At 39.2% G+C, this 22,994-nt stretch overlaps 1 protein-coding gene across 6 annotated transcripts; it reads left to right on the forward strand.

Annotated features, from left to right (window-relative positions):
- Nucleotides 1-1,468: 1,468 nt before the first annotated feature.
- Nucleotides 1,469-22,002, forward strand: SEC22A (SEC22 homolog A, vesicle trafficking protein). Of its 6 annotated transcripts, none has more exons than XM_053947722.1 (8): nucleotides 1,469-1,552; nucleotides 4,955-5,129; nucleotides 6,656-6,859; nucleotides 8,141-8,304; nucleotides 9,368-9,562; nucleotides 14,208-14,326; nucleotides 17,316-17,381; nucleotides 20,814-22,002. In XM_053947722.1, exons 2-8 carry the CDS (start codon nucleotides 5,116-5,118, stop codon nucleotides 21,012-21,014), a joined length of 963 nt encoding a protein of 320 aa, XP_053803697.1. In that variant the 5' UTR covers nucleotides 1,469-1,552; nucleotides 4,955-5,115; the 3' UTR covers nucleotides 21,015-22,002. The 6 variants fall into 6 exon arrangements, with proteins under 6 accessions (XP_053803697.1, XP_053803699.1, XP_053803698.1 ...); XM_053947724.1 differs by lacking the exons at nucleotides 1,469-1,552; nucleotides 20,814-22,002 and adding exons at nucleotides 1,587-2,065; nucleotides 18,158-18,305; XM_053947723.1 differs by lacking the exon at nucleotides 1,469-1,552 and adding an exon at nucleotides 1,589-2,065 and having other exon boundaries at nucleotides 9,368-9,541.
- Nucleotides 22,003-22,994: the final 992 nt, after the last annotated feature.

Here is a 22,994-nt window from a genome sequence, read left to right on the forward strand (position 1 = left end):
GTTCTAAGATCCAAGAGATTGTTTTTCCTCACTTGGATCACTGGAATAGGGAGTGAGGCAATGCCCCTCTGATATCGAGGGGTGCCACAGGTATCCACATAAAATTGCTTGGAGAAGGAGGAGTTGAGGTTGGAGAGCACTGATTTTCTCCAACACCATCTTCCTGATCACCTTGCTCCTGAGTAGAGCTCAGCAGAGCCTGGGAGTCCAGAGTGCGAGGTGTGTTACCTCTATCCCAACACTGCCGTGCTACAGGCACTTGGATTGTGAAGTAGTAACAGATGGAAGGAGAAATTAAAAGGCGTTAGCAAGGAAATAAACTGCTTTCATTTCAGATTTGAGCCAACAGACTAAAATGGTGTGATTTGATATGAAAACAGTGAAGTCAAAGAGTGATACAGGGAGAAAATTATCTTTGTATCAGTAAAAAAAGTTTTAAAATAGTAACCTCACTCTAGGGTTACTAATGAGTTTTGCAAACTTTCACTTTTGTATTGTCATTTATTGTTGAAACATGCCCGCTTGATTTGTTGGGAAATGAGTGAGCTTAGCCTAGCATCTGGTCTCATCTCAGTGCACTTTTGCTGGTGGCTATTCTGTCCCCATCACACAGGTGCCAGCAGCCATGCTCGCTGCCCCAGCAGAGGACCCCAAACACACCTGGTTATCCACACAGCGCCAGGCACACGCCAAGGGCCGTGTGATCCATTAAACCTGGTGGGCACCAGCCAGCCGCTGTCAGAAGTTATTACATGGGAGAACCCAAAGAGCACAGCTCCTAAAGCTCAGCTGTGCTGACAACAGAGCGAATTGTCCTGGAGGAGAGGAGGCGGGGGGCTGACCTTACCGCTCCCTACAGCTCCCGGGGAGGAGGCTGCACACAGGCGGGGCTCGGGCTCTTCGCCCAGGGCACAGGACCAGAGGACAATTGTAAGATGCACCAGGGGAGGTTCAGACTGGTCATTACGAAGCACTTCTTCACAGCGGGTGATTTGACATTGGACTGGGCTGCCCAGGGATGTGGTGGAGTCACCATCCTTGGAGGTGTTTAAGTAAAGACTGGGTGTGCACTCGGTGCCCTGGTCTGGTTGACAGGATATAGTGTTGGGTCATAATAGGTTGGTCCCGATGATCCCGGAGATATTTTCCAATCTGATTTTATGATAAATTCAGCCTCAGACGAGGCTGTGCGACACAGCGCTGGCGGTGCTCGGCTGCGGCCGCTCGGGCGGTGAGACACACCCAAGCCCGGGAGCCTGGCACGGGAGTCTGGCCGTCGCATCCCCGCCACGCAAGGGCGGCGTCTCCTTCGTACACAGCGGCCCCGGGCGCGCCCTGCAGCCTCCAGGGCAGCTGCCCAAGCTCCGCGGGCTGACAGCGGGGCTCGCCGGGAGCCCTGAGGGCGGCGGCGCCGGGAGCGCCCGAAGCCCCCTCAGGGCGGCCCCGCCCCGCAGCGGCGCGGCCGCAACGCGCGGGGGCGCTGCGGCGCGCGCGGACGTGTCCGCTCCCACAATGCCCGGCGGGACCCGCGCGCCGCCGCCCCGCTGCCCAGGTACGGCTCGCGCGCCCCGCGCGGGGCCGGCGCCGTGAGGGGCGCGGGCGGGGCGGGAGCCGCGGCCGGAGCCGCCGCCCGACCCTGCCCTGCCCTGCTCTGCTCTGCTCTGCCCTGCCCCGCCGCGGCCTCGCCTCGACTCCTGTCCCCTTCCGCCTGCCCGCCCCTGCCGGCTCCAGGCCCGGCCGCGGAGCCTCAAGGCCGGCAGCGTTCGCGCCTCAGCCGTGGTCAGCGCGGGGGCGCCGCCGCCGTCTCGGGGGGTGGTGGCGGCAGTGACAGCGCCGCTGCCGCGGGCAGGGCGGGTGCGGGAGGCAGGCAGGGCCGCTCCAGGCTCCTGGCAAGCGCCGCTCGGTAGCAGGAGCTCGCTGTGTGTAGGGGTCTCGGCCGTTCTCCAGGCTCTGCAGGAGGTTGTGTGAAGTTTTGTGACCTGGAGCGGTGCGGATCCGCCTGAGTCAGTGACCACTGAGTCAGCGCTTTTGCTGCGGCTGCAGACGGTCATGTCGGAGCTGCCACGTAAGTAGGTGCTAGGTGAAAGGGTCAAGCTCCCAAACTTTGGGATGGAACTTGTTCTTTCCCTTAGTTTGTCAGAATTGTTTGGACGTTAGGAGGAATTTCTTCAGAAGGGGTGATTATATACTGGATTGGGATCCCAGGGAGGTGACGGAGTCACTGTGCCTGGAGCCACCTGTTAAGGAAAGACTGGACGTGGCACTTAGTGGTGGCTGGTGATGTGGTGGTGTCCAGTCTCAGGTTGGACTCGAAGATCTCGGAGGTCTTTTCCAACCTCATTGATTCTGTGAATCTTGATTCTGCCTCTGAGATCTCTTTCCCCCTGGCTTTTTGGAAAGGATTATATTGGCTGATGGTTTAGGATTATTCCCTTGTATTATCATACCCGCTGATGTCAAAGTAGCTTTATTTGTTGTGTCCTTCTGTAGTGCTCCAGTTTGTAACACGAATTTCTGAAGTATGATATAGTGTGAAAAAATTAGGCTTCTTCCTGTGTAACGCAGCTGTCACAACCCTCAGAAGCGGGGACAGTAAATTGTCCAACATGTTTGAAGTAAGCACAGAAATTTTATCTGTATTCAGTGTCAGACAGGAGTGGAGCTTGTACACACTTCCCAGTTTTATATATTATGGAAAGTTTTTATGAGAGGCAGACATCCCAACAAGAAATGTGGTGATTAAATTGGCTGAAGGTTATGAGGTGCAGGAGGGTAGGCTTGCCATTACACTAGTTCTGCTCAGAATTTTGAGAAAGCTGGAGGTTTTTTTAAGTGAAGCATCCTGAACAAATCATAGTCACAAGTAACTTTCAAACACTTGTTAAAAGTGTTATAAGACTATGTCAGATAGGTTTAAAACAATTTACTGTCAGATCACAAGTTAGATGATGAATTTGTTACAAAAGGCTGGAATGCTCCATTTTCTGTTTTAAGTGTTTCTAGGGCTTTTCTAGATGCTGCAGATCAGGTACCATCATAACACAGAAATAAACAACATGATAATTGAATATGGCTTCAAAAAAACAAGTACAGTGAAACAGGCTCTGGTTTCCGTCACCTGAGGTTTCTCACGTTCATGGGAGGAGATGAAACCAGGCACATGTGCTGATTGCTGGTTGTGAAACAGGGGATGCTGACATGTGCATGAGGAATTGGACAGCTCTTGGGAAGGTGCAGTAACAGAGGAATAGCCACCCTGCTGCCTCTTAACTCTCTGTGGCCAGCTTTCTCCATGCTCCTCTTTTCCATGAGTTCTCTCATTTCATGGGGAGGGCTGTGAAGGAGAAATCAACAACGATGGGGCAGAAGTAAATACTAGCTACGGGGAGCAAGGATGGTGCAAGCATGGAGTGCTGCTTCTGTGATAAACTTTTCCTGTTGGTGTTTGTGTGGGGGTCAGAATCCCTCTGAGCAAAGGGTTCTGACTTGCTTTTAATACCCCTGGTAGTTTTTCTGTGAACTTTTCCAGTTGCCTCTTAAATTCACATAACATTGTAGCATGGACAGCAGCCTGTGACAAGGGGTTCCACTGGCTGGTGACAAGTTTTGGACCCTCTGTGATACCTGTGAGCCAAACAGCTGCTGGTTTGATTTGGTATTCCACAGTTCTGTCATGGAATGAGACAGTGAACCCAATCTGTTCATTTCCTTGCACATGTAAGAGATTCATAGACCATTTGTAGTGGAAGTGCAGTCTTTTGTCATCTTCAGGTGGTTGAGGGATACAGAATTTTTGGAGGAAAATGTATGAAATTTGTAACAGTTTGGTGAATTACTTAATGCAGCTTTGAATAGATGTTTCAAAAAGACATTTAGAGGTAGCTCTAAAAGCATATTTATCTTTCTTCCATCTCTAAATATGTAAGTGCATATCAAATTTACCACTTGGCTCCTTGTGTAAAGCTGTATTGTTTTGAGAGGTGGATAAAGTAGATTTAGTAAACTTTTTTTCTTTGTTAATACATTATCAGGTAATGCTGAATGTTCTGTTACAGTATCTATATTATACATCTCTTGACATACGTATAATCTTCCAGCCAAAGTAATTTTTCTTTTATTAGCTTTGGTTTTTAGATAGCTTTCTGATTCCGCTGTTAGGAGGCTGAGAAAAAAGTTCATATTTTCACTGGGTGGGTTTTTAAGATGATGGTAACAAAACCTAACTGGTGTTAAGATCTTCAGCTCAGCAAAATTTCTACCTTTCGTGATTTTGTTGTATATGAAGAGAATTGGCAGGTTTCAATAGAGGCTTATCTTCTGTTATAGAGCCTTTTTTTCTCTAAGTAGGAGTCTCAAAGTTTTGTTCAAGATTTATGCAAATATTTATTTACATACAGAGTAGACATAAAAATTGAAAGAATATCTCTAAACATGTCTTTATCATTTGCTTTGTCTGTTGTCTGTGCATACATGCTGTTGGTGGAATTTATGTTCTTTGTTTTCAGTTGTAGGAGCAAAGCAACTATGATGAGATTGAACATTGAAAATCTTAATGCTTTGAAAATAGAGCTGTGGTTGTGCTGTGTTTCATTCCTGAAGTGTTCTGAGCAGAGGAGATGATGGATTAATCAAATGTAGTGGATGAGGGGAGCGATGGGGTTGAGTCAAAGGTTGTGTAAACCTCAGTTACTCCTGTGCTGTGCTGATGGATAACGTGTTTTCCCATTTTAAATGCCTCAAGTGATGGGACTTCCTGAACTTCACTTAAGGAACACAGAAACATTTTAATAACTCTATTATCCTAGTTTTCTTTTTCTTTGATTATCTTTTGAGTAACCTCCCTTGGCTATGTTCAGGCCTTTCCAATATGTAGGGCCTCACAAAAAAGAGCTGAAGTGCGTTGTTACCCAGAAAATATATTTATTAACTTTTTTGTTTTTTCTTATCTCATCAGATAGCTCAACATGAACTTTAACCATCAAGATAATTTAAAAAGTGAACAGAATCATATCTTTTCTTCTGCGAGCTGGCTGAGGGATTCTGGGTTTCTCCTGCAGTGCAGTCCTATTCACTGCCTTTTCCTGAAACAGGACATGGAGCTGCGTTCCTTTCTTCATGTTAGGTGCTAAGTAAGTTATTTGTTTCATCAGGGGAAATGCAGATCCATGAAATTACATTTTGTGCAAGTAAGTTAATGAAGTGCTATTTAAACTTTGCTGTGGCATCACTGCTCTTCTGTTTATATTAATGCAGCTCCCAAAAGTCCCTGTCAGGATTGAGTTCTGAGTGGTAGAGATATTGGCAAAGAACCTTTACAGTTTAAAGCTCCTCTGCAGTTTTGTCGTGCTCTTGAGCTGCTTGGTTATCTCCTTGGTTATATGGTTAGCAGCATAGTTAAGAAAATGAGTCTGTGTACATTCCATGTGAATTGTCCTTCTGGGAACACATGCATGAACTCAGATATAGGTAAAAGTTTCTAGAACTGTGGGTTTAGTTTCTTGAATGCTTCATGCCAGCAAGCTGATCTAGAGGAAGTCCTGGAGTTTGGGTTGTTTTCTGTTTTTGTGTCCAGCTGATGGAAGCACTTTGTTCAGGAGGGAATTCTCTAGTGAAGTGCTGAAATAACAAGGGCACCTGATAAAAGCCCCAAGGTGTTCAGCAGACTGCAGTCAACAGTGGCTTCTGCTGCTGTTACAGCTTTGGGGAGAGTCTGATGTGCTGTGCAAGTAAAATATGAGGGTATTAATTTGGAATATTCAGCTAATGTGATGTATCTCAAAGGAGGTTGAAGTTTGACTGCTGATGAAGCTGAATTTACTAAGCTGAAAGTGACAACACATGTTTAGTGCTTACATTATTATATGTCTCTCTCTGAGGAGTAAATAACCTTGAAAAGCCTGAATATTGTTGATTATTCATTAAGTTTCCTCATGGATATAAAGTCTTTGGGAAGTGGGAAATAGAGAAGATGAGAGTTCAGGTAAAAATAGCTATTTCCTCTCTTTTATGAAGAGGTAGTGTCTTAGTGGGGAAAATTTGGGTTTCTGACTTGTGAGAATGCAGTCATTCAGCTTCTGAGGCTTGTAAAGCCCCCTAACGTCATAGTTTGAAAGGTGCTGTAAACATGTCAGTATCACACACAAAAGCATATTTCAGCTGTATCCAGAAATATGTTTCCTCTTGCAGTTTGTGACTGTATGGAACTTGAGTAGCATCATCTGAGGGTGGCAAAAATATTTTTTCGTAGTGTCTTAAGTGATAGGTGTAGTATATGGTAGGAGTCTGCAGAGCAGTGTTAAGAGCTGAGGAAGTGTTTGCTTTTGGCTTCATATAAATTCTAGCAGTTCGCCCACTTGTAGGAGAGCAAATTTGTGTACTGATGCTTAGCAGATAAGTAATGCTTTTAATACTTGTCTTGCTAAACTTTTGAATGTTTTGATTTAGTGTAAGGTTTGAACTGTTTTGTGGCTCGTGTAGATTAGAAGGTCCTGTTCAATTAAGACTCTAGTCTGAGTTACAGTTGAAAATCCTAACTGTGTCCCAGTTGAGGCCTGAATCCACTGTACAGCTTGAGAAGTTTAATTCATCACAGTTGGTGCTGTTGTCTCTGCTTTCACCTTCATTCTGATTCCTCCTGATTTGTGTTTTGTTGCAGGTTGTTGTTAACTCTGTTGGCAATGTCTATGATTTTATCTGCCTCTGTGGTCCGTGTGAGGGATGGACTCCCACTTTCTGCATCTACTGATTATGACCAGAGCACGGGAATGCAAGAATGTAGAAAATATTTTAAAATGCTCTCTAAAAAACTTTCTCAGCTTCCTGATAGATGTACTCTGAAAACTGGACAGTACAATATAAAGTAAGGCATCTCATTTAAGTATTTGCAACATGTAGATTGTGTCTCTCTGTAAGTGAAAAAGTTAACTGTACAGCTTAATCAAGCTAAGATTAATTCTTGGCACTGTTTATGTATCAGAAATTTAAAACCTGAGAAATTGTAGAAAGATTTGAACCTATTCAGACTTTCATGAAAGTTTCCTTATAATGGCACAGTCATAAGACAACATCATGGGAAGAGTGGCTTTACACTGAATGAAAGGGTAGGTTTGGATTAGATATTTAGAAGAAATTCTTTATTGTTTATAGTTCACTTGCACTTTAACTGCCCTAAATTCTGATTCTAATATAGATATTTTAAATGAGGTGAGTAATTTCATCTTAACCCCTAGTTAACCATGTAGAAGTTACAGTGGTGGAATGTGTACCACCTGAATGATCCTAGAAAGTGCTAAGACCTCTCCATCTCGTACAGGGATATGTGAGTTTCCAGCATTTCTTGCATTAAAGCCCAGGATGGACTAAATAGTTTCGTTAACAGGCTAGCTACAGTTGGCCTGTTAACTGATTAGCTTTAAACAAACTTTTAAGAATAAGCTATAAGGCTTAATCACGGTAGATTTTTCTGCTTTTGTCTTTGATTGCTTTTAATACTATAAGTTATCCAGCAAGATTTTAAAGAAATTTGAATGTTATCATGAAAACCAAAATTCTAATGAATTGCCTAAATGCAACAGAATATGTATATTGCAAACTATCCTTTTCTGATTTCATATGTGCCATCTCCGATTGTCCTTGCAGCTATCTTTGGAGAATTATTAATTCTGCACTCTACAGAACAGTTTTATTTCTTCCCATGTTCTAGAAAGAGCCAACAGCCGTCCCCCAAATCTGAAGATAAGGTTTTGCATTTTTGGGCTGCACCAGATCACATATTGTACATTTGAGATGAGTGAAAAGCTGTTATGGGATGAACCTGCTGTGTTTCTGCATCCCAAAAGCTTTGTTATTTTCTATTTCACAAGTGTGTGTATATGTGTGCACACACACACAGATAGCTACATACATATACGTGTAAAACAGCTTCTCATATGATTGTACAGTATGGTGTTCAAGTAAAACATTGCCTAAAAGTAACTTGCTTTTCTTCTAGAATACTGTTGGGCTTTTCAGTAAACATTTATTCCTTTGCTACCCCAGATAAGTTTTGTTTTTCTGGTTACAGAATATGAAATCAGACTAGAAAAGCAGTTAATTCACTGAATTTAAATTTGAAATTTTGAATGTGTTTTCTCAATTCTAGCTTTATAAGTTCTCTGGGAGTAAGCTATATGATGTTGTGCACCGAAAATTATCCCAATGTTCTGGCTTTCTGTTTCCTGGATGAGCTTCAGAAGGAGTTCATCACTACCTACAATATGATGAAGACAAATACTGCTATCAGACCATACTGTTTTATAGAATTTGGTAAGGATCTGCCTTTCTCCCCTTCATTCTCATACTAAGACAAATGAGAATTTAAGTGGATACAACTTAATGCATGCAAAAAAATAGTCCAAAGCAGTTTGTAGCTCTGTTTCAGGTGGATTTAGAAACTGATTTAACTGCTGTTAGAGTCCATAAAGAAATACTTCTGGGGGCATTATATTAGGCTGCCAGAGTTTTATCCAGACTTCCTTCTGTTCATTCCAGTAGGTTTTGGTTTAAGCCTTGTGTGAGCAACTCTGGAGTTCATCTTCTGGTAGTAATACCAGGAGTTGTTTGACTTCATACCTGTTGAAATACTTAACCTGTGAAGTCATTGAGCTTCATAAATTTCTCAAGTAAAAGATTGCAGTTTCATGTTAGCTCTTAGCTGTACTATCTCTTGTTCAATACATGAAAGGGAGAAATTTTTACTTCTCTTATGATGTAGTGGAGCATTTAATCTTCAGACTCCAAATGCAACTCATCTCATATATACCAGATAACAGCTGTTATGAATTCTATTAATTTATGTTGCTTTAATACTATATATTAGAAATTACTGTAATTAGATATTCTTATGAAACACATTAAAGCAAAGAGAACTGCAATTTTAGATACACAGGGGAAGATACTCCAGTTGGTTAATTCCTGTCTATAATTCAGTTAATGACAATTTCTGTGTGACATTACTGTCCTCCTTGTGAAGATTTCTATGAACACTTTTTTTCTTCCACAACGTAGTTTTTTCATAAGGATATTTACTAAATTAGAATAAGTACAGTAAATCCATTGTATTAGAAATGCTTTCAGTCTCATGCAATGAAAAGTCATTAGTTTATTCAGTTATTACATACTTATATTTTTAGAGCTTAATTTATTTTAACTGCAGAAGTAAATAACCCATGATGTATTAGGCACAAAACAGAAATAGCATTAAAAATCCAAGATAAATACAAATATTTCAAACAATATATTTCAGTTTGTGAACTGAAAAGCTGCATGGTCTTGGATTATGTAATTAACAAAGTCCATAGAAAAATACTTTATTTTAAATTTTGCACAGATAATTTCATTCAGAGGACCAAACAGAGATACAACAACACACGTTCTTTGTCAACAAAGATGAATCTTGCTGATATGCAGACTGAAATCAAACTGAGACCACCATATCAAATTTCTGTGTCAGAACTTGGTTCAGCCAATGGCTTCTCTCATATGCCTGTGGGGGAGTATAAAGGTACTGGTAAGATATCTGCAGGTAAGTTCCAGACTTCTGTTGTTGTATCCTTAAATGAGACAGATGCAGCAAAATTCAATTTTTCTTTTCTTTAAAAAAAAGCTTTTTTCATGTTTCTAAAACATAAAGCTGTTGTGACCTTATGCGTATTTTAGATGAGGTGTCTGTTTTGTCTCTTGCTCCAAATGTTCACCTTCCTGAGGCACTCAGAGGAAGAAATGGCTCTGTTCAATAGCCTGCTTCATTGAAGAAAAAAAACCCTGTAAATGAAAATAAGCACTTAACAAGAAGACAATTTTTATTTTTTGACCTTTTAAAATTTCTGAAATTTTTTTATATTTCTGCCCAGTAAGACTCAGTGTTGACATAAGCTGAGAGCAATGTCAGGAGTTAGAGCAGCTGGAGGGAGAAGCATCTCTTCAGGAAGCCTTTGCAATGGTGAAAATCCAAAGAGCTGTGCTGGCTAAAAGATGCACTCTCTGAAATGTGTGCCTGATGTACAACGTTAAAACGTGCCTTATGTACAACATTAAAAATTGCAATTTTGTATAAAACTGCCAAATTAATTTAAGTAGTCATTAATTTTTTTAAACTTTAATTTACTTCATGTAGGAGGTAAATGTGGAATTGTGGGGTTGAGCTGCATTAAAGGTTTGTGCTATTAAGTGAATCCTCTGAATGGGTTTGAGTCCCATCTTCAGATGTTTCCCAGCAGGACAGAAACAAAATGCCAAATCCTTATGCTGATACATGGGCTCCACATGTGATACTGACATCATCTGATTTCAATCCTCCAAGTTTAGTGAAGTAAAATCATAAATAGAATGAAAGGAAGTGTTGATCTTAATATATTTTCTTTTTTTTCCAAAAGTACTTCTGTCAATAAATTATCCTGAGCAGGCACACACTGATGCTGTTCACTTTACAGTGTCAGGTGCAATCATAAATCATAGAATTACAATTGTAAATCTAAACAATCCTGCAGTGTTGTAATAAATGAGATTTTGTGCAGTTTATGTATATGTATATATTAATAGGATCTTTTTGCCAGTATATTATCCTTATTATGTACTTACTCATGAGGATTACTCTAGACGATTGAAGACTGCTTTCTATGGAAGATGAAAACCAAACAAAACCAGTAGGGTGCCCTGTTTGTACTCTGGGGCCCTGATTCTGTGAATTCCAGGTGCTATGAGACAGTGTAGAAATAGCTTACAATCTCTGTATTAGCAATTTAACACTATTGGAGTTAGAGTTAGGAAAATTATTAAAGGAAAAGTGTGAAGGTATTCAAATGGTTTAAAAGAGTGGAATAATCCAAGCAGCACTGTACATAGCTTTGTCATCTTTTTACATGTGTGGGCTCTTTTTAAAGGTGTGTAATGCTGTGATACCACTCTTTTGCCACTTTTAATTCTTATATTGTTGTTTGCTCTTAATGTTCTTGTGTAATCCTGCTTTGTGGAAAGGGTTATGGTGGCAGAAGGGGCAGCTGGTTAACTATGAATATTGGAAAAAGCAATAAGCATGAGAGAGCTTAGCCTATGTCAAAATTGGCTGTTTTTTAAAAGTTGTCCATGTAGTGGGAGATGGGGGTTTTATGACTTTTTTGAGTAAGAGTGTTGGAAGGTAATATAGACCTAAATTAAAAAACATAGGGACCATTTCCCTTTTAACTAAAAAAGAAGATTCAACAATAATTGGCAGGTGATTGTCTATTTTTTTTACTTACCTTTCCACAATTTCTTACGGACGAAATTCTATTGTCCCCTTTTCATTCCATGTCATTTTTGTTCTGTTTCTTTTTCAGTTGCTTTTAACTTTCTTCTTCCTCTGAATTCCATAGATCTCTGTTCAGTTATTCACTTCCTTCCTTGAGCTGCTGTAGAAACTCACCATCAAAGGGCTGTACGTTATGAGAAGCTGGCACTTTGCTACTTCTTCAGCTCTTCACATTTTAGATGCTATTGAATAACAGTGTCTTTTTTGGAAAGTCTGCTAATGGTTTTGTAGTTCTTTACACTCATCACTTGTCTCCACCCTTGAAAAGAACTTTATCTGGATGTTTGCTGCCCACTCAGTTGGCTGGACTTACAAGTTTCTCCTTTGCTCTAAGGACAGAGCAAAAAGATTCTCACAAAAAGATGTTTTGCCTAGTGGAATTTCCTGAATATGCTGTACTGTTAAAAGTAGGACTTTCTGGAGTGAACTGTGTTACATGAAGTTGGAGAGCATACAGAGGTGGGAAGTTAGGTGGATGCAAATCTTGTTTTGTTGTGCAGAATGGCAGAGTTGGAGGCACTAGCTTGAGCCGTGGGGGGGAGCACAGGCTCTCCCTTGCTCCCGCTGTAACTGGGTGTGTAACGGGGAGAGGAGTCCAGGCCTGCTGTGCTGGCAGTGCTTGCAGTAGCAGCCCTTTTCCCTCAGAGTTGTGCAGTGCAGTGAGGAATAGGGGAAATTCTGCATGTGGGAAGCATAAAGAGTGCAGATTATGGAGGGAATCTTCCTGCAAAGGTACATGTAGGTGTTGGCAGGCATTAGAAATAAGGTCACAGCATGCTGATGTGTGATGTTTCACGTTAGGATAAAATTACTGTTTTCTGAGCTTTTTTTCAGTGAAGAAACAATTGTCAGATCAAAGTTACTTTTTGCTTGATGGTATACTCTGTGCTTTTTTTTTTTTTTTTTTTTACATTTTAGGTTTAAATAAACTTTCTTACAAGTAATGTAGTTTCTCATACCATGTAAATTTTTGAATTTTTATGTAAATGTCAACATTAAATTAAAAAAACATTAAACAAAATTTGTGCTTTATTTGAACTGAGAATTTTTGATATGGCACTTAGTATTATTTCTAGGATTGATGGATGTACCAGTTTGAAGTCAATTGTACTTTACCCTGCCTTCTCTGACATTCCTTCTTCATTCTTTGGTTTTGCCTTCATCTTTTTGTATATACATTACTCTTGTTGCTTTGATTGTAACAATAAAATTTGTTAAGACCTGGAGAGTTTAATGACATTAGTAATGGTACATAATGTCCTTTATATATATATATATATTTATATATATATATATATAAATATTTTAACAATCGAGAAGTTACTGTTTTGTGAACCTTCATAGACTGTGTTGATTTAGCTGACCAGACTCTTTACTTTCCTCCAAGTGATTCTCAAAGAGGTGTTTTAAATGCTGTTTTAGCACACAATGATTTTAAGTTACTCAATACATGGGGAAAAGGAGGTTTTCTGGAGAGCTGCAAGTGGAGAGCAGTGAACTAATTTTATCCACCAGTTAATGGAATGAATTACTATTGGCTAAAACCAGTCATAAACCCTCAGCTTTTTTCCACTCTCTAAATGAGATGGTTTAAAAAAAAGCCAAAACAAAACAACCAGTTGGGAGTCATTGAAAAAGAGTGGTTTGGTATGCAAATAGCACATCTAGCCTATCTAACCTTAACTGAGTGATTGCTGAGGAGTAATGTACCCTACAGTTAGAAAAGCAGTGAGTTCTCAAAGTTAAACATGGGTTCTGCTTTTGTTTAAAAAAACAACCCAACTGATTATACACTATTAAATTCAGCACAAATTAATTAACTGAACTCATCCTGTGTATTTTTGTGTTATTGTACACTCTTAATTAGACAGCCCTGTCTGCTTATCAATGTGAAATAGCCTTTGTTGGGGCTTTTTTAGGTTCTGTAACTTCATAAACTGTTTGAAAAACCTTTTTCCTGCATCTGTGCAATACAAACAACCGGGATTGACACCCCTTCTCTATTAATGTTACAGTTCATTAACTTCATTGTTCACATCTTCACACTTGGTTGATTTGAACAGAATGATTTGAGTACAGCTCAGTAGTCCCATTGTTATCCCAGTGTCGCCCAGACTGTTAAGAGTTTTGCATTGTTTTTTTCACATTTGCTTTCTGTTACTCATTATGGAAAGGGACAGTAATGAGGAACATACATAACTGTTACATATTTGTGACCCTAGATAAGCTTGAACGAGCGGGTATGCGTGGAAAGAAGGAGTGTTTTAGTTTAATGTGTTTTACTTGTAAGAAGCTAAGCTCAATCTGGAAGGTCCATATAAGATTGTGGTGTAGATGCCAGCTGAGTTTCAGAGCTGTCCCTTCATGTGTGTCTTTGGTAGCACACACTGTGTTTTAAGGAAGGGGACTGTGATAGCTTTGCCTCAGTGTTCATCAAACAAGCTAAATCAGTCTCAACATCTCACTAATGCATTGGTGTTAAAGAAGAGTGGAGGTTGTGAGAGAAGCTCTTAAGTATGTGACTTATTAGCTGGTTACTGATTATGGACAGATTTCAGTAGAAAGTGCATCTTTTACTTTTGATTTCCTGGCATGTTTGAGCAGCCAGCAGTACCATACTGAACAAATGGAACCTATTGAGATAAAGAATAAATATAACAAGACAATTACATCTGTGAACTGGAGGAAAGTTTACTTTTTGCTAAACCTTGTGCTAAAACATTTACAATGTTTTGTCTTTTTAGAAAACAGAAATAACATTTTCTGGTTTGCTTCAGCGATCTCTTGAGCTAGAAACCACTGACAAATGAGATTATTATTTTATTGAATTTCTGAAGCTATTGCTTTGACCTTTGATATCTTCTTTGGCTCTGCTTTGCAGCTCCTAATCAACGTCTGGAACCTGTGACTCTGCCAGGGATTGTCTCATTTGTGCTTAGTCTGTTATGTGGAGCTTTGAATTTAATCCGTGGCTTCCATGCCATAGAAAGCCTTATCCAGGTATTGTACATGTTTATAAATTTAGAAGTTATGCATCATAGCAACCACAATTTTCGTTTTAGAAGATTCTGTATGAGCTAAGTTGTGCCAGGTTATTTCAAAAGTACTGTTTGTGAGGTCAGGCCTCTGTTACAAAACCTGTATTATTTGTGATCGGTGCATCCTCCTTGAGTGTGCTGCCTCATTCATCAAGGCTGTGAGTTTCAACAGCAGTGGAAGGTGGGTGGCCAACTCCTTCCCTGGTACCTTGGTAGCAGTGAGGATGTGAACGTAATGTTCTGTTTTCTAAATTTATGCCAGGGTATGAGGTGTTTAATTTCTATAGATGCTATTTAAAAACACTTGAGTGAAATGATGAGCAGCTCTGAAAATCTGGTCAGTTTTTTTTGAAAAGTCCACAGAGCGGGAATCTAAACAGGTTTTGTAAAGTCATTTTTTAGAGAACTTTTGTACTTTTTTGTCTGTATTTAATAAACCTTTTTTCTCATTGTGTATTGAAAGGATCAGTGTCAGAAAATTGTCAAGTAATTTCTTCTAAGCTCCCCTCACCAAACAACCTCCCTCAAACGCATTTTTTTTCTGTAAAATCTCTCCTATGACTCTCCCTGTAGCCTTTCAGTTTCTTTCTATTCCATTTCTTGTGCTGGTTGTATTCCCACAGGTGCTACAGTGTCACTAATAATGGCTTATGCTTTCAAGCAATTCAGGTGAATATGCTGGTAGTACTTGGCAGGCATGCCCAGAAAGTTCATGTATGCTGCCACAAAATAAGAACAAAGACTTCCTTACAATTTAGTGGCTGTTATTGTGGTGATAGATATAGAAACTAAAAACCCCATGGAAGTTTTCTGAGAGAAAATAGTAATCCTCTTGCTTGGCTGGTAGGTATTTTTATTTAAACATATCTGGACTTCATAGAGTCATTTAGGTTGGAAAAGACCTGAGTCCAACCATAACCCAGCACTGCTAAGTTCACTAAACCATGTTCCAAACTGCCACATCTACAAGGCTTTTAAATTCCTTCAGGGATGATGACTCAACCACTTCCCTGGGCAGCTTGACAGCCCTTTCAGTGAAGAAATTTTTCCCCTGATGCAACATGAGGCCATTTCCTCTCATCTTACCCACTGTTACCTGGGAGAAGAGCCCAAACCCCACTTTGCTACAATTTCGTTTCAGGTAGTGGCAGAGAGCAGTAAGTTCTCTCCCAAGCCTCCTCTTCTCCAGGCTAAACAGCCCCAATTTCCTCAGCTGCTCCTTGTAAGTCTTGGTCTCTAGGCCTTTCAGCAGCCAACTACAATTTTTTTGATACCTAATAGATTTTTTTTAGGGAAATAAGGTAAAGAAGAATACCTGTGTTCCAGTTATCTTGCATAGTATTGATATATGTAAAGATTGAATAAACAGTACTGTTGAGTCTCAGCATTTTGGGAAGACTAGTGGATAGATGAACAAGATTAATGAAAATGTTCTATGCCAGGTCCTTCTTTCGGAGTTGTCTTTCTTTGTTTTTTAAAGAAAGACCAAGTGAACCTGCATCTCTATCTCTAATTAGGATTTTCTGTGTTATGCACAATTCTCTCAGTTTATAGGAATGATTTTGAAGTATGCTATAGTACAAATAGTACTGAACAGATTTGTCAGCATGATGTTGCTAAAACTTACTTTGTTACCTTTCTGCAGCTGATTTTTAAAGAAGAACATAAATGTTAGATTAATCTATTTAAGTGATGACAGGACATCCAGTTAATTTTATTGTCTATGTTATTGCATCTGGAGGTAATAGATTGCAGTACAGATGGAAGATAATTTTAATTTCTGACAAATGAGGCACACTAAAAATCCATTAAAATTTCTCTTAATTTACTTTATTATGGAAAAATCCACAAGGTTTAGGGAGAAGTAATCCAAAACACAATTAATGGAACGAGTTCTGAGAAGTCATTCAAAATCGTGTCTCTGAATTACTGTTTGCTTCATAATCAGTGGTTTTATTTGGGTATTAATAAAATTCTGTTACAATCTGTAACTATACTCCACCAAATGTGCAGTGACACTGGGGCAAAGACTTACAGACTGGGTAGAAGTTACTGCATTGTGGATGTAATTTTTGTGTGCAGACATGCAAAGTTTTCCTGGTCAGCACAGGACATGGAAATGCACTCTCAGCAGACACAAGTTGTCCTTGTGGGTGGACCACCATCTTCTCAAGTGATATTTGCTCTCAAGGACAAACATTTGCATGAGTGTCCATTGTATTACTTGGAAGGTTTTGGCGGTTGCAGATGTTTGCTAGAAATGCAGTTAGAATAGTCATTGAGCATGGAAATTTTACTCTGCTCAGCTCTGTAGGAACTATAACAACTCGTTTGAATAAGTTAAAGGGTTTGTTTTGTTTTTTAAACACATAGTAGAAAAATCTGTCACTTCAAGTAAATTTTTCCATCTTCCCTTCAAGAGAACCCTCTTTTCTCAGTCTCTGATAAATTCCTCTGCTGCTGTTAGCTGTCACTGCACGAGCACAGAGCTGCCTTCCTTATTCTCTGTGCAGAGTTTTACCCCACCCTAGTGGCCAGTTTGGGTCCTTTCCTGTTACATAATTTCCATTTTGTGAAACTTTAGGAAGGCATAATTCTATGAAGTTGTTGTTAAAGGTAGTTACCAGTGTTTAGACTTGAATTTTCAAAGGCATCTGGAGAAGGTAAATATCCCGTGTTAGAGCTGGACATCTTTAAAGCTTTTGAAAATCTTGGCAAGAGTTGTTTGTCATGAATGCACATTTTGGTCAGACTCCAGATGATGATTTTTTTGCAGACATATCAGTAAGCACTGATTAGTCCTAATTGTCAGTTTAGTGTGGTAAAGGAGTTGCTTTAAGTCCCTGTGCGAAACTATTTTAACATGCAATAATTCATAACTTTCATACTGTAAATGGCTGGTATTTCACTTGTTTTATTGTAAAACATGGCTTTTTGCTTTATTCTTGCAGAATGAAGGTGAAGATTTCAGCTATGTTATTGCATTTTTTCTTGGAACCGCAGCCTGTTTGTACCAGGTGTGTTCTTCTGTTTGCATAATTCACTAGAGTTTAGAAACATTACCAAGTCATGCATAAGTGTCATCATGTTTTCTTAAATGTCACAGATACTTGAATAGGGTGATAACAAAAAAATATTTTCTGCTCTGTTTTTTTTTTTTTTTTCATTAATCATAAGTTATCTTGTAGTAGTAGATTAATACAAAAAGCTTCTGTTTGCTGGCGTTTTTTCTCCAGCTGGATGATTAAGACATTTAAGACAATTATCTCTAAAGTCACAAGCAGTGGAGGTTATATTATTTTCTTGAAATAATAGTTTCATAGTTCAAATAGAGTTAACCATCTGAATAAACAGCTAACTACTTCTTCCCTTTGGGCAGATTTGAAGTAAATACAGTAATACCTAAGCACTGCACCCCAGAATTTTCCTCACTTGGTACTTTAATGTGCATTTCCTTCCTTTTCAAAGCTTGTGGCCACTTTTCACTGTTTTTCTGCCTGACACTTCTTGCTTTTCATCTCTGTCGGTTTTCTATTTCTGCATCTGAATCTGACTTTCCTTTATAATTTATAGCAAGGTGCCCACTGGCATCTGTCATTCAGTGACACTGCTGTTAGATTAACCTATGTCTATGTCTCTCATGCTTAGTTGCTGCTATTATAATTACTTTGACTTTTAATCTTAGACTTGTGGAGTATGCAGTTTTTACATGTTTCTGTGGGCCATTGTTTAGTACTGTGTCAGACATAATATAAGAAAATGCCTTTCTATCAGTCTTTTTTTTTTTGTCCAGGTTATCTGTAATCTTCATTCTCTACAATTTATCTCTAGCAAAGTGTCCCAATGCGACTTGTGTTCTCCAGCACTTGTTGACTTTCTATCAACTTCTGCCTTAAATAATTTAGATTGGTGTTAATTTTCCATGCCAATCGTCTGTTCCATATCAGATAAGGTAGAGCTCCTCCATTCTTTTTTTGTATAAAAAAATACACTTTTCCCCCCTCCTCTCCCCAACTGGAAACCTTATTCTTTATGAAGTATTCATGTCTGTCCATTGAGACATCTTTCTTCCACTGTTTGCCTTGAACAGAGCTTTAAAGAAAGTCTGAAAGAAAGACTCCATGCAACTTGGAATGTAGGCTTTTTATTAATATTTAAAATAGATCTGTTGAAACTCTGTTTCCCACCTCTGGTATAATTTCTGTAATATGTGATTGGTCAGTTTTCAGAATTGAGGGATGTTGGTTCTCTGGCATGGTCTGATGTTCTTTGGCTACAGTTAAGAGCTCAGGACATTAATTCCCTCTGTTGTATGACAGCACATTTCACTGTCATTCACCCACCAGACATCCATTGTGCCGTATTGTCTTGTTCAGTTAATAACTACACAGCAGTGTGTCTCTAGTTCCCAAGAAGTATTTGTAACTCAGATGTGTAGGCAAAAGAACAGGACTTAAGTATAATATGAAGTTTTAGACTCACTGACATGTCTAATGTTGCTTCATAGTTTCTAGTCTTTTATAAAGAAGAAAAAGCAACAACTGCCTCAGTTGTACCAGAAGTGCAAAGTATCAGAATCTGAGCCTTCAGTCATCTCTGAACATTCATTAAAAAAAAAAAAAAAAAAAAAAAAAATCTTCTCTGAAGTAGCACAGAGGAGCCTTCTCCATAAAAGCATGCTCAGTATAACACTTGCATGATAATACTTCCCTTTAGTAGTAGAAAAACAACCCTCAGGAGTTTCATACCAGTACTTTGTATAGTAAGCTGTTAAAGATGCATTGTTTTGGCCTTCTGACTGTTTTTGGCCTTTTCATCTGTTCTGTAAGGGGCACATCCAGTAGTTCAGAGCTAGACCAATGAAAAATCCACTTCAGAATTCATTTAAGACAGTTCTTCAGTAAAATTCAGTCATGTGACATCATGTTACAGTAACATTCTTAAACTACTGTTTTCAAGCCTTTATTAATCATCTTGATGAAGCATATCCTGACTCTTATTTTAATCTTGGAAGCAGTCACACTTGTTCATACATTGTCAGTGGAAGTGACAACACTAGGAAATGATCTGAATTCTTATTGCTGAGATACCAGTACCAACTAATTGCTCTTTTAGATATGATTTGTGAAGTTGTCAGCACAAGTAGGTTGCATTTACTCTGCTCAAAATGGCCAAGCAGGTTCAGAATACATCTCTCTAGATTCTGAAACATGCAGATTATTAATCTCTAGTTTTACTTTCCTTTGGAGGAAGGACATACAAATCTTACTGATAATGCCAGTGCTCACCTCTCTGACAATATTTAGATATCCAGACACTGCAAGTAGCTGTGCTGCTCTCAGCCACATTTGCAGTGGAAATGCATGCTTTATAACAAAGTGGTAGAGTTCAAATAGAATATAAAGTAACCTCAATAAATTGTATTGTTCAGTTGCCCTTTTTTGAGGAACATGAAAAATGAAAAGAAAATTAAGTGGAGTTTTTTTGACTGATAAATCCCCAGGAAGAACAGAAATGACACTTAGATAATCTGATGATGGATGTTGTTAAATCTGTGTGACCATAGTTATAAATCCACTGGGAACAGATTTGTAAGAGAAAGTAAGCATAAGTACTATTATTATCTACCTTAAAACTCAGAAAAAAATTTCCTTCAGCAGGAATTACCTGAATCCAGGGAAGGGGCAAAGGAATTTTCTGATTTTGTAGCAGTTAAGGGACTGGTTCAAACAATAGAAGAAATAAAAATAATGTCTGGGTAAAAGCTGTGTTCTTTTAGAGATGAAAACTGAGACAAAAGACTTGAACAGATTTCCAGTTAGAGTAGGAAGAGGGCTGAGTAGGGGACTGTGGGCAGTCCTGACAGACTGTGTTCCACGACAGTGTGCAGACATTGCCTAAAATGTGGTATAATTACAGGACAGCAGTTGTGTCTCTCTCCAAATGTGAAGCAGCTGAAGCAGGGCAGTGGTTGTGGGCCTCTGCATCTGCCAGGAAACCCTCAGCATCACCCCTGGCAGGACACTGGGACAAGTCTGGGGGATTGCCTTGTGCTGAGCTCTGGGGCCCTGGTATTGTGCCTGTCCTTTCCATTGCTTTCTTGAAGACTTCTCTTGTGTTCCTTCTCCTCTGCTTGAGTAGAACAGAGTTTATTTTGACCAGAGATTGCCAGGAACATCCACTGTCTTTAGTCATGGGCCACTCATTGCAGGCTGTAATTAATTATTACGAATGAATTGTTCTCAGGGTTTAATGCAAGGCAAATGTAACCTTGTACTGATATCAGGTACTCTTCATCCTTCTATGACTGCTGAATTGATACTGTTCTTCCATGTTTGATTCAGACTTTTCCTTGGTTTGGGCTGTAATTTTTCAATGACCAGATAATTTTTCTTCAGTAGAAGTTATTTGCCATGAAGTAACTGGATTTCTTTTTTATTTCCTGACAGTGTTACCTATTTATGTACTACACAGGCTGGAGGAATGTCAAGTCCTTCCTGACTTTTGGGCTGATCTGCCTGTGTAACATGTACCTGTATGAACTGCGCAACCTGTGGCAGCTCTTCTTCCATGTGACTGTGGGAGCTTTTTCTACCTTACAAATCCGACTGCGACAAGCGCAGGGAAAGTCCCCTGATTACAATGTCTGACAAGTCCTGGAACAGTGAGACCAAGTCTTGTTCCAGTAGTTACTCTCAGGAATGTAAAGCTGTTCTCCAAAAGAAGAAGCTGTCTGATTGGGGCTTTTTTTTTTTTTTTTCTTTTTTTTTTAATAAATCAATGTAAGATGCCTGTGGACATTCTACGCTTGGTGGTTGAACCTTTTTTAAATTATTTTTTTATTTTCTTGAAAAGGACACAAAAGAATATGGGACTAGAGGAGGAAAGTGAAGTATATCCAAGCAGTGAAATGTATGTAGAATATGACTGGTGGCATAAAAAAAGCTTCATTCATACATTTATGGAGATAATCTGATGTGGAATTATCTTACGGTATTTCATGATCACATTATCTGATGATAATGTGGAAGCACACTTGTACATTAATGGAGGAATGTGTAAAGTATGTTCTGCATATTGTGCAAGCTTTTCACTTCCAAGGTCAGTTTTGCCTTTGTGAGGCAGTAGGGAATAGGCTAAATAAGTAATAATAATGCTATTGCATATTAGCAAACTAGATGTGGCATATGTAAGATATTAAACTTTTGAATGTTTTATTTCACATTGACATATATGTGAATGTTTTCTTAATTAAAATGTAACCTGGAAACTCAGTTTCTAGGGATCAGCTTCACCCATGGTGCTTTGTCTTATGCTGTAAGTTCTTTAATGTGTTTTCATTTATTATTTTCTTTTAATTATTCTTTGAAATTGATGTATGTAGATAGGGTTAATTTTTTGTAATTATTCAAAAAGTTCTGCTGCTACTAACCAGGTTTCTCACACACTTCATGTGTTTGGAAGGGTTGAAAGAGAACAGATTGGTGAGTAAATGGAGTGACTTGTACTTGTTGGAATGCTGTTCTTTTTATATGTTCTTCCTTACTTTCAGAAATGGATGAATAACTAGCTCAAACCTGAGACAGACAACTGGTGACAGGAAAATAATAAATTAGTCTGATTAGCTGAAACAAGAAATACAGGGATTGTGTTGATTCTTTTGGATTTATGGGTTGGGTGTTTTTGTGCTGGGATAAAACCTCTGTGATCTAGTTGAGAGAACAATTGTATGCTCCTAAAGCTGGTGAATCAACCAGCAAACTCCAGCCAACCATACAGCACCACCATCACTTACACTGGAGTCTTATTTTTTATGACAGTTATTTATGATGTTTTATAATGTACAAATAGATGTAAGTTTTTATCTACAAGTTGTAATCAAGCCTTAATGGCAAAGAGGTTGCAATGCCCTTGTGTTGCTGGATTTAAGAAATGACAAAACTTTTCTGTGCTGTGAAATGTTGGCCCAGGCAAATTTTGTTGGGCATTTCATACCAAAATGTTATGTTTTTAATAAGTTTAGTGCAGATTTTATGACCAAGAAAATAGGAACTGGATATCTTATTTTCTTTTTAAATAGATGGAGTATTAGTTAAGAAAATTGTGCATACTAGAAGCAAGAAGAATTAGAGAATGAAACTGCAGTGGAAGTGGTGTGTCCCAGACTGCTGTCTGAGGTGAAGCCTTTGGAGACCCCTTGGTGTGCAGGCTCCAGGGTTGGTGCTTTGCAGTTAATTCTCTTCCCTCCCCACTGAGAGAGGGAAGAAGAAGGTGCTTATGAGCATGACTGGCAAACAGCCCTTACTAGCACCAAGAATTGCTTGTAGTAGTGTCCAGTGAACCATTCTGAAAAGGTGAAGAGCAGTCCTTTACCATTTAAAATCAGTGATTAAAAAATAGAGGTATTATGTTTTTAAGTATAAAACCAGGTTTTATTTTGCTTATAGTGTCTAGAAGTACCCTTATACCTGTCTTTTGACCTCCATTGATAGGCAGGGAAGTTGCTATGAATGCCTTAAGTATTGCTTAGATTTTAACTCGGGTTGTTCTGCACATACAGAATTTTTTGTTGCATCATTTCTTTGGTTTATATGTTGGCAGAGAATTTTGTTTTCTCTGAGGCACCGTCC

Source organism: Vidua chalybeata, chromosome 7 (assembly GCF_026979565.1).
Source record: "Vidua chalybeata isolate OUT-0048 chromosome 7, bVidCha1 merged haplotype, whole genome shotgun sequence".
Lineage (NCBI taxonomy): Eukaryota > Metazoa > Chordata > Aves > Passeriformes > Viduidae > Vidua > Vidua chalybeata.